This window comes from Pipistrellus hanaki, assembly GCF_964339955.1.
Source record: "Pipistrellus hanaki genome assembly, chromosome: 9".
NCBI lineage: Eukaryota > Metazoa > Chordata > Mammalia > Chiroptera > Vespertilionidae > Pipistrellus > Pipistrellus hanaki.
Window position 1 is genome coordinate 45675774 of NC_140511.1, and position 18333 is coordinate 45694106.

The 18333-nt window shown below is 40.9% G+C and overlaps 2 protein-coding genes and 1 pseudogene across 3 annotated transcripts; all 3 read left to right on the plus strand.

Moving 5' to 3' along the window:
* Nucleotides 1-677: 677 nt before the first annotated feature.
* LOC311627679 (D-3-phosphoglycerate dehydrogenase-like) lies at nt 678-2228 on the plus strand (annotated as a pseudogene). Its single transcript has one exon. The product of its transcript is annotated as a D-3-phosphoglycerate dehydrogenase-like (transcript).
* Nucleotides 2229-9463: 7235 nt separating this feature from the next.
* On the plus strand, nt 9464-10429 carry LOC311627713 (olfactory receptor 52N2; the record flags this gene model as incomplete). The annotated part of the gene is made up of 1 exon (XM_084894273.1): nt 9464-10429. One exon carries the CDS (start codon nt 9464-9466, stop codon nt 10427-10429), a length of 966 nt encoding a protein of 321 aa, XP_084750399.1.
* Nucleotides 10430-17364: 6935 nt separating this feature from the next.
* LOC311627541 (olfactory receptor 52E4-like) lies at nt 17365-18333 on the plus strand (the record flags this gene model as incomplete). Its single annotated transcript, XM_084894048.1, has 1 exon — nt 17365-18333. One exon carries the CDS (start codon nt 17365-17367, stop codon nt 18331-18333), a length of 969 nt encoding a protein of 322 aa, XP_084750174.1.

Genomic DNA, 18333 nt, shown 5'->3' on the forward strand with positions numbered 1-18333 from the left:
AGGGCAGTTAGGGGTGACCAGGCCTAACAGGCAGTTAGACATCCCTCAAGTAGTCCCAGATTAGAGAGGGTGCAGGCTGGGCTGAGGGACACACACACACACACACACACACACACACACACACACTGCAGTGCACAAAAAAAACCCCTCTGGTCTCTATAATAAAGAACCAGGGTATAACACCATTATTACCAAAGCTCGACCAGACAGAAGTCAGTGCTGGGTTGCTATGACAACCCAGAGCTGACTGCTTCCGCTGCAGGTGTGATACCCTAGCTCTGACTGCTGATGGGCTGTGAGTCAGGGTCAGAAAGAGGCCTGAAGAGAGAAGCAAGAACTGCTCCATTGCCTCTGTGGCAGCTTTTGACCAGCACTTGCCTCTCTCCTTCTTTCTCAGTCTGGCCAGCAGCCGCACCTCCATTTCTCTCCAGGACTCCACCGGGGCTGTTGATCGGCCCCTCCTTTCTGATCGGGTCCCATTGATAGGCCCACAGACACTGACTGGCATAGAAACTGTACAATCAGAACCAAATATGGGTGAACTGTACAATCAGAACCAAATATGGGTGAAGTGTGAGGAATCAATGGCTGCCTAGGAGGTGGAGCTTTCATTCAGACTGGCGTTAAAACTGACCAATCAGAATGAAATCTGGGGGGTCCAGGGAGAGTGCACAGCAATGGCCTTCGCAAATCTACAGAAAGTGCTCATCAGGGACAGCTTGGACCCTCTTCCAGAAGATCCTGCAAGATGGAGGGCTGCAAGTGGCGGAGAAGCAAAATGTGTGCAAAGAGGAGCTGATAGCCAAGCTGCAGCACTGCGAAGGCCTTGTCCTCCCTGGATGCCATCAGTGCAGCAGAGAAGCTCCAGGTGGTGGGCAGGGCTGGCACCAGCATGGACAATGTGGATCTGGGGGCTGCCATGAGGAAGAGCATCCTGGTCATGAACAGTCCCAGTGGAAACAGTCTTCGTACTGTGGAGCTTTCCTGTAGGATGATCATGTGTCTGGCCAGGAAGGTTCCCCAGACGGTGGCTTCAATGAAGGATGGCGAATGGGACGGAAAGAAGTTCATGGGAACTGAATTGAACAGAAAGACTGAAAATTCTTGGCCTGGGGAGGATTGGGAGAGAGGTGGCCATCCAGATGCAGTCTTTAGGGATGAAGACTGCAGAGTACAACCCCATCATCTCACCAGGGGTCTCGGCCTTCTTCAGCGTTCAGCAGCTGCCCCTCGAGGAGATCTGGCCCCTCTGTGACTTCATCACTCTCCTGCCCTGCAGGACAGGCCTGCTAAACGACAGCACCTTGGCCCTGTGCAAGAAGGGTGTGAACGTGGTGAACTGCACCCACGGAGGGATTGTGGGTGAGGGCACCCTGCTCGGGGCCCTGCAGTCGAGGCATTGTGTGGGTGCAGCGCTGGACGTGTTCACAGAGGAGCCGCGTTGGGACCATGCCTTGGTAGACCACGAGAACATCATCAGCTGCCCCCACCTGGGCACCAGCACCCAGGAGGCCCAGAGCTGCTGCGGGGAGCATTCACTGTCCAGTTCGTGGACATGGTGAAGGGGAGAGCCCTTGTTGAAGGGTCGTGAATGCCCAGGTCTTTACCAGTGCCTTTCCTCCACACACCAAACCTTGGATTGGTCTGGCAGAAGCTCTGGGGACACTGATGCCAGCCTTGGCATGGTCCCCCAAAGGGACCATCCAGGTGGTAATACAGGGCTTATTGCTGAAGAATGCTGGGAACTGCCTGAGCCCCAGAGTCATTGTCGGCCTCCTCAAAGATGCTTCTAATCATGTGGATGTGAACTTGGTGAATTGCAAGCTGCTGGTGAAGGAGGGTGGCTCAATGTAACCACCTCCCATAACCCCACTGTGCCAGGAAAGCAAGGATGCGGGGAAGGCCTCCTGAGTGTGGCCCTTGCAGGTGCCCCCTATCAGACTATGGGCTTTGTTCAGGGCACCAATACCTGTGGAGCTGCTTTCAGACCAGAAGTGCCTCTCTGCAGGGGTCCGTCCCTTCTCCTGTTCTGGATCAGCACTCCAACCCTGCCATACTGCATACCATGATTGGGCTCCTGGCAGAGGCAGGCATGCAGCTGCTGTCCTACCAGACTTTGGTGGTGTTCGATGGGGAGACTTGGCACATCATGGGCATTTGCACCCTACTTCCCAGCCTTGGATACCTGGAGGCAGCATGTGACGGAGGCCTTTCAGTTTCATTTCTGACCTTGGGGCTCACCTGGACAGCTTTGTGATCAACATGGACAGGTCACATTCCTAGGGCTGACACTACTTATGTGGTCAAAGAACCAAATCTGGGTCAACTGTGGGGAGCCAATGGCTGCCTATGAGGAGGAGCTTTTGACACTGACTGGCTTAGAAACTGACCAATCAAAACCAAATCTGGGTCAACTGTGAGGAGTCTGTGGCTGTCTAGGAGGTGTAGCTTTTGATGCTTACTGACCTAGAAATGGAACAATCAGAACCAAATGGCTGGCAGAGGAGGGCAGTTGGGGGTGAGATCAGGCTGGCAGGGGAAAGAAGTTATGTGCAACCAGGCCGCCAGGGGAGGGCGAGATCAGGCTGGCAGGGGGGGGGGGGCAGTTAGGGATGGTCAGGCAGGCAGGCAGGAGAGTGGTTAGGAGTCAGCAGTCCCAGATTGCAAGAGGGATGTCCAACTGCAGGTTCATGGACATGGTGAAGTGGAGAGCCCTTGATATCAAGCCTAAACTGACAGTCAGACATCCCCCAAAGGGTGTCCAATTGGAGAGGATGTAGGCTGGGCTGAGGGGGAACCCACCTCTTTGTGCACAAATTTCATGCACCAGGCCACTAGTATATAGATAAACAGATTTCATTTCACCTTTCACACCTATGAATTCTTACATCATAATATTTATAAGCATATAAACTTGTTTAATATAGTTTTTAATTAGGAAATAAGAAGAAAAATACTTTAAGCCATTATATTTCAAAGTTTTTCTACCTTAAGACACTTGGAGCATGTTTTCCATCTGCTAGTTTGTTGTTTATGTCATTTAATTAATATTTTACCTAATACTAGTAATCTTGAAATGAAGCATATTTCAAGAGGAAGGCTTGCCTCTAGGCTATTCACTTATTGTAACTCTGAATTGGAATGAAGCTGTACTTCCTGTACTTTCAATAACCAAAAATTTACTATGGGTAGAAGCTCTGTTGTATAGAAACTAATTTTGTTTTATCTTATGTGCTTTAGTGAATGAGTCCATTCACTGCAAAAGAAAAACCTAGATCTGCTGGATTTCTGCCCATTTTAGCTGCCTGTTCTAGAAGAAAAATGTACCATTTCACCAGATTCCTTCTCACTGTTTTTACCTTCCAATATATCTTTCACTCACTTAACCAAACACAAGGGATATTAAATTGTCATGATGTTCTCTGCTTCCTTCCTCAAAAATCCCTTCAACATTCAATTCAGTCTTCGCTTATATGTGAAATCTAAGAAACAAAATTAACAAATAAACAAAGTAGAATCAGATTCTTAGATACAGAAAACAGACTGATAGCTATCAGAGGGGAGGGGCACTTGGGGGCTGGCTGAAAAAGCGAAGGTATTAAAAAAACAAACTCATAGACAGAGATAGCACTATGGTGATCACAAGAAGAAAAGGAGGTTGAGGGGAGGTAAAAGTGGGTAGTGGTAAATGGTTATAAAAGAAGGCTTGACTTGTGGTTCTCAACACTGAATACAATATACAGATGATGTATTATAAAATTGTACACCTGGAGCCTATATAATTTTATTAATCAATGCCATCCTAGTAAATTACATTAACAATTAAAAAGTAAAATAAAAAATATTTAGATTATAAATGTCTCTCTATGGGATAAATTTAAATGTATAATCAGTATATTTGCTATCTCTTGGAATTGTGCTTTGGATTTGGTAGATTTTGTTCATCAGGTATTCTCACTTCTACCACACCAAGGCAGTAGCGAACAAATTAAGAAATTATTTTTCCTAAACTACTTCATATATAATGTCACTAAACTTTTACTTACAAACTATGGGGTTACTGTAATGGTCTTTATATCAGAGGTGAAGAATATTTGCTACCAAAATAGGAAGATTGCATGAATATCAGATCACTGAGATTATAATTTAAACTAGAGGCCCGATTCATGAAATTCGTGCACAGGGGTGTGTGTCCCTCAGCCCAGCCTGCACCCTCTTCAATCTGGGATTCCTCTCACAATCGAGGACTGCTGGCTCCCAACTGCTCTCTGCCTGCCTTCCTGATTACCCCTAACCGCTTCTGCCTGCCAGCCTGCTCACCCCTTAACAACTCTCATGCCAGCCTGATTGATGCCTAACTGCTCCCCTGCCAGTCTGTTTGCCCCTAACTTCCCTCCCCTGTAGGCCTGGTCACCCCTAAATGTCCTCCCCTACGGCCTGGTGTCCCTCAACTGTTCTCCCTTTCAGGCCTGGTCCCTCCAACTGCTTTCCCCTGCAGGCCTGCCCCCCCCCCCCCCCCAACTGCCCTTCCCTGCAGGCCTGGTCACCCCCAACTTCCTTCCTTTGCCAGCCTGGTCACCCCTATCTGCCCTCTCCTGATGGACATCTTATAACAGCCATCTTGTGTCAACATGGGGGCAGCTATCTTTGACCACATGGGGGCAGCCATCTTGTGTGTTGGAGTGATGGTCAATTTGCATATTACTCTTTTATTAGATAGATATCATATGTTAAGATTTATGCTGTTTGGAAGCAGTGTCAGGACAAACCATAACAACATAAGCAACAAGGTAAAACTGGAACATAAACTTAAAAATGTGGAGAAATAAAATGTAATAAATGAAATTTGAGTAACAATCTCCAATTAGTTTTGTCATCTTTCTCATTGCAAACTGAAAAATGGATTTCATGAGGTGAAAAACACACAACTTTAAAGACGAAGGATCACAACTGAATTAGATCAAGCCAGCCAGAATCACTGAGAAATTTAGAAATAATTATAAGGTATAGGGTGAGGGAAGAAAATTCTCAGGAAGAGAGAGAATGAAGGGGAGAGGAAAGGAAAGAATAGGAGAGGTAAGGACTGGGAAATGGTGTAAGACACTTCATTTCAAATTTCCTCTCCTGCCCTAGAAACCACGGCAGAGCTCAGCGGGCCTGGGGGAAACGCCCAGACCTCCACATCCACCTCTCACCATTTGATTAGATCTGGAACCAATCAAGGTACCAAGTCCAAAGAATTCATGCCAACATTTCAATTTAGTTAAAGCATGTTTTCTTCCAAACTAGGAGATATTAATATTCCCAAAGCAAAGGAAGTGGAAGGAAATTACAAGGTAATACCAAGGCTAGTGAAAATTATCTTTGTTCCCTCAAAATCTCTAGAACCATTTGGACAACTGGTCATATGTAAAGATGTACAGATATAAGGCAAATGAAACAACAAAACCAAACCATACAAATGGGAGAACACTAAATACAGTGAGCATTCTATATGACCTTCTCCAAGGTCTCTACTAGCAGTTGTGTTTTATGCCTTACTAAATGGCAATATTAATTCAAAATATATAATTAGAATCTCATCTCCACTCTTTCCTGAGTTCTGTCTCAGCACTGAATAGCAAATGTACTTTTCCTTAAAATTAAAGATCCCATAAACATGGCTTGTCTTTCAAAAACAAAAACAAAACCTAAAATTATTTACAAAGCAGTTTTATAGAAAAACTAATAGGATTGCACAAGAATGGCTTTTGTCTGATAAGAATCAGAGGTGAGAATTTTGAATTTAACATTTTTATATTAGAGATTAGAAATCAAAGTACTTTAGTCAGTAGAAAAGAGATTTGATATTGGTCTGAGATTCTCCCTTGATTCCTTTGAAGCAATTAATATCTGTATAAATTATGCTTACCAACCTATATTTTGGGTGATTTTATGTTAGACTGTCATAGCACAGATTTGTTTTTCCAACTAATGCTATGTTTATGCACCCCAAAACACCCTATACCCCCACATAACAGCAGGGAATAAAGAGTTTGTAGGCAAATGTATATGGGTTTGAGGGTGCAAAGTGTGGCCGGGAGATGGAGAAGTGTTATGCAGGAAGAGTTGTGTGTGAAGTAGGGCATTTTCCTAAGTATATTTAACATTAATACTTTTATTGTTTTGTAATTTACCCCTGCTTAAAAGGCTGGTAAATATAGAAATAATCTCTGAAGTCCCGAGGGATCTTTACTCTCTCCAGAGCCTCCTGAGAGCATCTAATATGGAGATCCAATCAGGTATAGACACTCACATCTGAAGAAATCCTCAAAGGGTACAGAAATGTTATGCAGAGTGGGACCTGGTTGTTGTAAAACTCTTTGATGCTCTGGAGTCTCAGCCATGCCCATGAGTCTGATCTTTGCCAACACTGAGGTGAGTTTAGATGATTCCCCAAAACTTGTGTTATCTCTAAATGTAAGTAAAGCTTGTAGTACAAGAAATACAAGTGTTTGAATGTGCTTGATGGCAGCTCAGTAATTCTTCTTAACTCCCACCAGAATAGATGACCATTCGTGGGACTAAGAAGAAAAGCAGAGTTCCCCTCATTGTGAAATAAATTTTAAATTACCTCATGATTTAATGAACATAAAAATGTCTCCACAATAGTAGACACCAATAACTTGGAAAAAAAGAGGGTTTTTTTTTCTGAATTGATGAATATTGATAGTCATCAGAATAGCTTCTAGTGGAAATGTTCTTTGTGAACAAGTAATAGAAAATTAGATTTGAATCCCAGAGGCACTGAGGCAGATTTCTGGAAGGGGCTTCCCTATAAAAATCTTTCCGTATAACTCTGTGTATGTGGACAAGTCCAGGAATAGGAAGGCAACTATCTCAGAGATAGGTTCTCTCTCACAGACAGGCTCTCTCTTATGGACAAGTTCTCTCTCACAGATAGGCGTTCTCTATATAGAGAGCTCCCTTAGCTAAAGACTAACTTTCTGTGACTTTAAACATTTGTTCTATCTCCTCCCTAAGATATTATTAAAAATAAGCTTTCTCCTATGCCATCATGATTTGTTTAAGCTAGTTATGTTCAGTGTATGCAGTTATATATTAAAATTAGAATCAGTAAGTTAGGACCGTGGTGGGCAAACTGCAGCTCACAAGCCACATGTGCTCTAGGGCCCCTTGTGTGTGGCTCTTCCACAAAATACTATGGCCTGGGTGAATCTATTTTGAAGAAGTGGCTTTAGAAGTTTTTTTTTTTTTTTAATATATTTTATTGATTTTCTACAGAGAGGAAAGAAGGGGGGTAGAGAGTTAGAAACTTCTCTGAGAGAGAAACATCAATAAGTTGCCTCCTGCACACCCCTACTGGGGATGTGCCTGCACCCAAGGTACATGCCCTTGGCTGGAATCAAACCTAGGACCCTTCATTCTGCAGGCCAATGCTCTATCCACTAAACCAAACCAGTTAGGGCAAGAAGAAGTTTAAGTTTTAAAAATTTGGCTCTCAAAAGAAATTTCAATCGTTGTACTGTTGATATTTGGTGTTGACTAATGAGTTGGCAGACCATTGATAGGACAACATGTATAAATTGATAAAACCCATGGCTTCAAAGTCAAAATCATGTGGATTTGAATCATGGCTCTACCAACTTTTAGTATTTGTGGACTTAGGGATTTTATTGATTTACCCTGGAGTAAAATTTCCTCATGTATAAAATGAGGATAAAAACATACATTCATGGCATATTTTGTAAGTTTGGATACAGGATTAAATATTAGCTCCATAAATATAGAGGGTTTTATCTGTTTGGTTCACCAATGTGTTCCTAGAAACTAGAAGGATACCTGGCATGTGAAAGACAGTCAATAAAGATCTGTTAAGTATGTTTTAGCATATAACATGGCAAGTATTATTTCTTATTATAATAGATAACATATATTGATTACCTACTAGATTCCAGGTACCACTTGGAGGATTAACTCTCACTGAATCATTCTAACACCTCTATAGTTGGTATTTTTATCACCCCTCCCCCTTTAAAAGTCACAAAATTATAAAATGGAAGGCTGAGTTTGCTCAAGTCCATCCAGCTAGTTAATATTAGAATCTCATGGAGTCTGCATGTCCATGTTCTGTATAAATTGGAATGCAATAAAGCTCTGCTCTCATATTTTCAGAGGGCAGACACTCATCTATTTTGTTTTCCTTCTTTGGAATATGCTCTAATAGCAGAATTCATGTACCTCTATGAGAAAGAACTGGCAGGGAAGGTGTAAAGAGAGATCATTTACTGAGGAGGTGGAGAGGAAACTGGCCCAGAGTTTATCTGTTACTTTGTTTGGTTATGATTTGAGTGTAGATCAATTGTTTAATTAAATGGTGTTGATGCTTGGCAGAGGCTGAGGATTTTCAATGATGGATGAACAGTTTGAGTTTAGAAGCCAGACATGGAAAGACAAACATTCTTCCTCCTCTTATATCTGAATATCCTGGTCTTTTGTTTTCAATCTTGTGGCTCCAGTGCCCTCTGGCTGTCTTAGAAGGTGGCATCGCCTGCACATAGGTTCTCCCTGCAGAAGTTCTGATGTCCACATGCTTAGTTACATAGACCAGCAGGAGCCTTTCAAGGATTGAACTGGACCATATGTCCCTGGGTTTCTTTCCAGGGTTGAGACATTTATAATGTTTGCTGTCTAAAATGTGAGAATATATTTTAGTCTCTTGGAGTCCCTAGTAACTAGCATTTGCTTTCTAAAGTTCACTTCTCAATCACCCCATGTAACTGCAATTCTCAAAATCTCATACTACCTTTCCCATCATAAAGTACACAACTGCACTTGAGTTACAGCAGGATTGAGAAGCTTCATTTGAATTGTCTTGATATATTAATAAAGGTAAATTTGATCACATGGGTTGCTTTATACTGTGGTAGAAAAAAATAATAGTAGTGGTAATAACAGTAGTATTACAGCTAATGTTTATTGAGTATTCATCATGTACTCTGCATAATTTTAACAGATTACATAAATGGTTTTATTGAATAATCTGAAAATTTTCTGAATTTGGCACAATTATTAGCCTCATTTTAGATTGAGAAAAATGAGCCACAAAATGGCTAAAAAATTGTCAACATCACATTCAAGGTAAGAAGATGGAATGTACAGTTTGACAATGTGACTCCAGGGCAACTTGATCACTTCACATTCAAAATGTTATCAGTGGGGTTTTCTGTTGTTTTTGTTCATTTGTTTTGCATTTAGCTTCCAAGTCCTCTACTCACTTTAAAAAAAATTCTTTATTGATTAAGTATTTACATATGTGTCCTTATTCTCCCATTACCCCCCACACCGCCATTCATGCCCTTACCCCCCTGTTGTCTGTGCTTATACTCACTTTTGAATCACTTCTTTGTCCAGCAAACTTCATTTTTAAAGGAAGTAAAATGCCCATCTCCTGTCAGCCATTATGTGGGGAGCCAACAGCTCCAGCCTGACTCCCGAATTCTTTATCTTGAATGGTGTTCCTGGGCTGGAAGCTGCACACATCTGGATCTCCCTGCCCTTCTGCTTCATGTACATCATCGCTGTCTTGGGGAACTGTGGGCTCATCTACCTCATCAGCCACGAGGAGGCCCTGCACCGGCCCATGTACTACTTCCTGGCCCTGCTCTCCTTCACAGATGTCACTCTGTGCACCACCACTGTCCCCAATATGCTGTGCATATTCTGGTTCAACCTCAAGGAGATTGACTTTAATGCCTGCTTGGTTCAGATGTTTTTTGTCCACATGCTGACGGGGATGGAGTCTGGGGTGCTTATGCTCATGGCTCTGGACCGTTATGTGGCCATCTGCTACCCTTTACGTTATTCCACCATCCTCACCAACCCTGTCATTGCCAAGGCCGGTCTTGCCACCTTTCTGAGGGGTGTGCTGCTCGTCATCCCATTCACATTCCTCACCAAGCGCCTGCCCTATTGCCGGGGCAACTTCATCCCCCATACCTACTGTGACCACATGTCTGTGGCCAAGGTGTCCTGTGGCAATTTCAAGATCAATGCTGTTTATGGTCTGATGGTTGCTCTCCTTATTGGTATGTTTGACATCTGCTGCATTTCCCTGTCTTACACTATGATACTGCGAGCTGTTGTGAGCCTGTCATCCGCAGATGCCCGTTACAAAGCCTTCAGCACCTGCACGTCGCATATCTGTGCCATTGTGATCACCTATGTCCCAGCTTTTTTCACTTTTTTCACTCACCGTTTTGGGGAACACAGTATCCCACACCACATACACATCATTGTGGCCAACCTTTATCTGCTACTGCCCCCGACAATGAACCCAATTGTTTATGGAGTCAAAACCAAACAGATTCGGGAAGGTGTCATCAAATTTTTACTTGGAGACAAGGCTGTCTTGACCCAAGACAACTAAATCATAAAACACACATATTGCTGGGCTGTTGGGGATTTAAAAAAAAAATGAGTGGAGGAGAAATGTGTAAAAAATGTGAGAAAATGGTATTAAAAGCATGAGTCCTCAATGTATAGAGTCTCTGGAGCATTTGTGAGTAGATATTATGAAATGTTTCTTTTGTGCAAAAATCTGCCAAAGAAGAGAATGCAGAAGATACAGATAACATATCAATTCCTTGCCAATTTTATGCTTTACATAGGGATGTATAGACTCATATGACTAGTGAGAACAGACAGGTAACGAAATGAGGATTGCAGGCCTGTTGGTAGTGTATGCATTCCTATCAGAAGAGGAAGTTGTGGTGATGTGGAGCAAGCATGTCCTCTACACAAAGGACAAATTCTATTTCATTCAAGCATCTGAGCACATGGTTGCCATGGGATACCATAGGCCGTGTTGCAAAATTTTTGTCTATTTTAAGACAAGCTAGGCTTAGATGTTTTCTGAAATCTTCCTATTTTAATTATTTGCTAACTGTTTGTTTGTTCTTAACTACTCTACATTCAATTTAAGACATGTCTAAGAGTTCTGTTTACCCATTTCATCAAGTTGGGACCTCCACGATTTTACACCTAAAAAATAAAATTGTGATTTTTACCAGTCCAGCAGCTAAAATTATTGATTAAATTCTTAGTATGTGCTATAATGTATCCACTTCTTCATTCAATTTTTGATATATTTATGTAGGTGATATTATTGGTCATACCTTGGGTTTAATGAAAGAGAAGAGAAGAGAAGAGAAGAGAAGAGAAGAGAAGAGAAGAGAAGAGAAGAGAAGAGAAGAGAGGAGAGGAGAGGAGAGGAGAGGAGAGGAGAGGAGAGGAGAGGAGAGGAGAGGAGAGGAGAGGAGAGGAGAGGAGAGGAGAGGAGAGGAGAGGAGAGGAGAGGAGAGAGAGAGAAACATTGCCAAGAGAGACACTTAAAATAGTCAGGAGGCTACTAAGGAAGTGGGGCCTGTGCACATCCCATGCCTCATTTTTCAGAGCTACTATTAAGTTGCTAAACTTGTTGCAAAACTAAGCTCAAGGACAATCCTGAAACATCCTGGAACCATAAATATGCTGGACAACCTGGACACATCCTTCCTTGTTTTCATCTCCCCACCTTTCCTTGTTCTCTCTAGAGCACACTTTGGGTTACTACCTGAATCTGCATCTCTTGGATTTGACCCCAAATAAACTTTTACTTTGTCCTACAGCCTCAGATTTTTATTGGTTAACATACAAAAACATTTTTGATGCCAATCCATATACTTTCAACTTATAATTTTGGCCTTAGATAGTGATCATCTATTTTGTTTTGTAAGGGAAGGAAAAGTTTTTCTCAGTGCTTTTAGAGTCCCTGGCTGGATCTAAAAGGTAAACTGACAAAGACCAATTAACATGAGAAAAGCATACAAATGTTTTTGAATTTTTACATGTACACAGGAGTCTTCACAAGAAAATGAAGACCTGAAGAAGTGACTTGAGAAAAAAGCTTTTACACTTGTTAGACAAAGAAACAATCCATTTGTAAAACAAATAAACAAAAAACAATTGGAAAAAAACTTGACAAACCTTTGGACTGCGGAAGTAAATAGTGAAGAAGTAACTAGGAAGATAACAACTTAACAGGTTTTGTTTGCAGTTTCCTTTGGTACTTTTGCTGGGCTAATAAGAGTTTGTCTCCAGGAAAAGAAGTTTTTCCCTGCCTCTAGGCAAAAGAGGAAGCAACCACCATCATCAAATATTGTATGTTCTTCCAAATTCTCCCACAACGACAGGCTTTTAAAACCCAAATGATAGCATACTAAATACTGTTTTTTATTGAACGATATATTATGATATTCCTTTATCTCATATCTCTGTATAGAACATCCTGTATCTTTGTATAACCTTTTTTTCTTTACATTTGGAGTGTGTCTCAGTAATGTTGAAGTGCATAAACTTTACCAAGCTCATTTGTCCATTTAGAAGCTCCAAAACTATTTCTAGAAGGAATTGTTAGATCACAGCACATTGTTCCTTTATTTGGAGAGGTGGTACCCCAAATTTGTAAAGTAGAAGACCAAATTTTCCCCAACACTCATTAAATAATGTTTTAATAAATTTCAAATATTTTGCCATTTGGAGTTATAAAACAATATAATTGTTATTTATATACTATCTAACAATGAATTAACCAGATTTCTATATACTTATAATTTATTTAGTTTTATGTGCATATCTATTAATAACCTTGACTGATATTTTATTAGGCATTTAACAATTATTTGCTAGATCTCTTTATTTATTTAGCTGTTTATTCCTTTGCCCATGATATGAGTCACATAGTTCCATTCCCTCATATCTCTCTTGGTCTTGTTTATGGCTAATTTTATCATAGAAATTTTTAAAGAGTCAAATATATTAATATTTTCTTTAATGACTACTAAGTTTTATCTCAGGTTTATAATGGTTGTTGCTCATCTGAGGTTATGGGAATAAAAATATTCTCCCATATATTCTTCTATATTATTTCTTTCATTTTAATCTTTACTTTTTGAATAAGTGAGATATAACACATTTGCAAAACAGTGCACAAAGCTCAGTAAATTGTCAACATTCATGTAACCTTTTTCACCTCATGGCACACATAAACTAATTACTAAAATTCTGCAGCACATCAAAAAATATATCCTATTTCTGCCAATCTGACAAAAAAAAAATAAGTATAATATTAACTCACATAGGGTGGCTATTATTGTGTTGGCTGTGGTCAGTTTTTTATTTGACATTCTGAGGGGGGGAAAAAGGTCAGTGATCCTGACTAAATAGTCAGGTGTTGCATGTCTTAAACATTCTTGTGTCACACTCGTTGAAATCCCCGCTGTATGTCATACCAAAGTGAAACAAACAAGTGAATTCCCTGACTCTTATCCACAAACCGAGAGGCTCACGCTTAGGGATAGGGGCAGAAATTGAATACTGGGGGCCAGCTATAATGGTAAGAAATATTAACCATGTTCTATTAACCATGATTGTTCCGTTCTGGTTAAAGAAGGCACTTTCGAACCTGGCTGGGTGTGGTTCGGGCCCTGGGGGCTCACCTGGAAATGCGCCCGTCCTCCCCATCATAGAAAGATTAATAACCTTGTTGCAGAAACCAGAGCCACCGGCCCTTTGCAGACCCCCAGCCTTTGCAGGCCTCCGGGCCTCTGCAAATCTCCAACCTGAATTACCTGTAAACTGCTCATTTGACATACCTTTTTGCCTAGTTCCCCATGTAATCTTTGTCCTCCTACCCAATATAAGCAGCTGTTACCGAGCAGATTTTTGTGGATGACCTGCTGCTCTCCCATTTCTGCCAGGAGTATTTGGATAAATGCTCATATGTGATTCAATCCTGTTTCTGCTTAATTGACTCTAGTAGTAGTGACAGGCAGCACGGACCCACGGAATGTTCCGTTACATTAGCACACAATCAGTGCAATGATATTCAACCTCACCAAATGGGAGCCAGGCTCACAGTGTCTGGTACAGGTGACCACTTGATTGTGATCTTCCATCTTCTTCCCCCATCAGGAAGTTAATGATTGCAAAGGAAGCCGGGTGAATTCACTGAACTTACAGCTGAGCTTCCCTGGCTAAGGGGACAAATGTAATAAGATTTACTGTATTCCCAGCCCTGGTTTATGATGAAAACACTGGGATGCAGGGGCTCTTCCCATGACTGTTAAAAGGTTTGCAGCTCACACACCAATCACTTAGTTCATAGCATACAGAGGAGATTAAGGGGGACTGAGAACCATCTGGAAGATGAGGACAATGAATATTACAAAATTGTACTCTGTTCCTATGAGGTTAGAATTTATTCCACTGATGTAACCCTGGATATGTCCCATGCCAAAGGGAGAGTGATCTGATGACTTGAATCAGAGTTACTAACTTCCAACTGTAGACACCACTGCATACCAACACCACTGCATACCAACTGCAAACATAAATAATTACCATTAGGATAGCCAAACCTTTTGTAGTTGTCCTTTCATGCCTTATATCTCCCGTGGGCCTGGGGGGTAAGAAAACATGGACACAAAGACTGACAGAAAGACTGCCTGCTTCCTCTGAAGAATTAAATGAACCATTTTGCCCAGTGATACAAACATCCTGAATAAAGTCATTCTTTGACAGTGTTTATGGGTACATACTTCATCATTGACCAGTAACATCTTCAAAATTGTCATATCTCAGCTTTCTATATTTCAATAATCTGGGTTTCTGATGGAACTGAGTATGACAAATAGAGTCCATTTCTTGGGAATTGGTGGTTCAATTAATAAGTAAGGGTTAATCTTTCAGATTTCCTGCAGGTTGGTCACTCAGAGAAGCAGTTGGTCTCCTGTAGAATGCCATGAAAACTGGGTACAAATGAGTAATAAATTAAATGATGGAAGAATGCTGAGAAACTGTTTCATGTTAATGGTTGACCATATTACATAAGGCAGTAAGTTATTTACTTCTCTGCTATTTCTTCCCCTTTTCTTATTCTCCCATTTCTCACTGACTTCTCAGATCTTCATGTTGCATTTATTTAACCTTTATTTACTTATACATTTTAGGATTTCTAGCCTCCAATTATTTTGTTTTCCTGCTTTGGTAAACCTGTTCATCCATGGTATAGTCTCGACCCTAGGGGCCTAATATATGTTGGTCTGAACAAAAAGGACATTGAACTTAGAGAGCACAAAAAGGAATGTCTGAGCTCTGAATTCTGACATGGCTAAATAAGACTGATACATCCAATCACAATAGTGTTGGGTCCCAGGAAAAGAGATTCTGTGTCTCTGTGTATGAGTCCAAATGTAATTTGTAATGACCTAAAAACCTGCTACTGCTTCAATCTCCATGAAATTCCACTAATTAGCACAATTCTGGAAAATTTGACATTGTGCATTGTCTGGCCATTTCCCCTTATTTAACCCAGAGTAGGAATATTTCAGGAGTCTTTAAGCCTATCTGCTCACTACTATTCCAGATCATTTTTACATGCCTGGCATTAGCATTATTTTTATACCTATTGTTTCTCTGGTATATATATTATACATTTCCAATTATATTATTGTGCTTTTGTTATTGTAAATGAAAGCCAACATCTATATATTAAGAGTTTAATGCTGTTAAGCCAAAGATAAAACTCAGGTGTCATCTGTGGGGTTGGTCAAAGTGGAGACTAATAATGGAAGATGGTAGCCATAGATCCCATGGTTCAGAAATATAGTCATAGGAGAATAAACTATTTCTTTCAGAAAGAGGAACCTTCCAGACCCTAGGGATTAATGGTTCTGTGGGAGATGAGCTGGGGGTTGGAAGCCTATCAGAGCATAAACATTGATGTTCCTTTGTAGGCGTCACAAATAAAGTCAGAAGAGATACTGCTATAATCTGATCCTAAAGGGATCATGGTTAAGGCTAAGACAGGTGATGCTACTCAAGGCAGAGCTCTGGGAGTGAAGCACCAGAAATGAGGTTTGAGAAATAAGTGACAAACTAAAACCTCTGAAACTGAAGCTGAGAGACTCAGGCGTATAAGGTAGGTGTTGTTTTAATATTCTTGGTAGGGTACAGTGTCCTACTTTATTTCTTCTTAATTTCAGGTGTTGTTTTTTTTTAAGTGTAGGTCAAACAGAATGTGTTTTATATTTATTTATCTTTTTTGTTGTTGAAAGTATTAGAGTTGTCCCATTCCCCCAACCCACATTGAGCCCTCCTCCACCCACGTCTGACTCTTTCCCAAGCCTTCACCACACTATTGTCTATGTCCATGGGCTATGGATATATGCATAAAAGTTCTTAGGTTAATCTTTTTTTACGTAGGTTTTCTTTTTATCCAGAATTTGTAGAATAAATTTCTATAGAAATTTCAATAGAAAACTTGAGCAAACCCTTGGAAGTAAGTTATTCCTTTGTCTTACCTGACTCTCACTTAGCTAAGAGAACCTTTCAAGCAAAAGTACCCCCAACTCTGACTTACCACACCAGACATGTATCATAGAAGAAAAAAATAAGGAAGAAGAGGAAGAGTTTAATTTTTTTTTTACTCCTCCTCACAAACCTGCGTCCTGTATCCTCAGAAAGTTATTGACTTTTCTAAAGCTCTTGTTTCACACCTTATGAAAGCTGTTCACATACCAGAGGGCTAAAAGAATATTCATTCTAGAATTCAAATTCAAGTGCTATCTTGTCTTAAAGATACTTAATGTTCATTATTAGCTTTATGTTAAAATCACCCCATAATGCACTTTTTAAAAAATATATTTTTATTGTTTTTTTACAGAGAGGAAGGGAGAGAGATAGAGAGCTAGAAACGTCGATGAGGGAGAAACATCACCAGCTGCCTCTTGCACACCCCCTACCTGGGATGTGCCCGCAACCAACGTACATGCCCCTGACCGGAATCAAACCCGGGACCTTTCAGTCTGAAGACCGATGCTCTACCACTGAGCCAAACCCATTTCAACCCATAATGCACTTTTATATCTGCTTAGATGTCACTTTGTTAGGACTTCCTGCATGATAAATTTAAAATGACACCAGTTTCATCATTACTCAATTGCCATTGTTGTTTTCCTGTATATCTCCTACATCTATATCTAATTTATCTATACACATTTATATAATGATACATATTTTAATAATATTTAATATTATAAAGTGAGATTTTGTCTGATTTCTTTGCTATACTCAACAGAATTGTTAGTATTTTTTCATATCTAAATGTGTCCATACTTTCAAGGATGGTATATAATCTTCACAATTTTCTGCTCATTGCTGCTTCAATTTTATTATGTTGTTTTATTTGATGTGGTTTGATTTTAAATGTTTTGATAATGTGTTTGTTTTTCCATTTGATTGCAAAGAGAAAACAGAGAGGGAATGTCCCCCTCCAATGACACCAACTTCCACCCCTCCTCTTTCGTCCTGCTGGGAGTTCCAGGCCTTGAAGAGATGCACTTTTGGATCGGATTTCCTTTTTGTTCTGTATATTTGATTGCCCTTTTGGGGAACATCACTATCCTGTTTGTGATCAAGAATGACCACAGTCTTCATCAGCCCATGTTTTATTTCCTGGCTATGTTAGCCTCCGTTGATCTGGGCCTGTCCACATCTACTATCCCAAAGATGTTGGGCATATTCTGGTTTTCTTTAAACAAGATTAGCTTTGGGGGTTGTGTCACCCAGATGTTCTTCATTCATATATTCACTGCTATGGAGACTGTCGTGCTGGTTGCCATGGCCTTTGACCGCTATGTTGCCATCTGCAACCCTCTGCGGTACAGCCTGATTCTCACTAACAGAACCATTGGCCTCACCCTTGTGGTGATGTTTGGTGTCAATTTCATTTTGGTTATTCCTCTGGTGTTTCTCATCTGGAGGCTTCCCTTCTGTGGACACCGTAGAATCCCCCACACGTACTGTGAGCACATGGGAATTGCTCGGCTAGCCTGTGCCAATATAAAGGTAAACATGATATTTGGATTAATTCTCATATCAATGGTGTTCGTTGATGTGGTTCTGATTGTCATCTCCTATGTGAGAATACTCCAAGCTGTCTTTTGCCTTCCCTCTCGGGATGCCAGGCTCAAAGCTCTTAATACTTGTGGCTCCCATATCTGTGTTATCCTAGCCTTCTTCACTCCAGCTTTCTTCTCTTTCATGACCCATCGGTTTGGCAGGAATGTTCCCACATACATTCACATTCTCCTGGCCAATTTATATGTTGTTGTGCCCCCGGCCCTAAATCCTGTCATCTATGGAGTGAGGACTAAGCAGATTTGGGAGTGGGTTTCAAGTTTCTTTTTGAAAAAAAGCCAACATAAACTCTCTCATAGATTCTCATTTTAA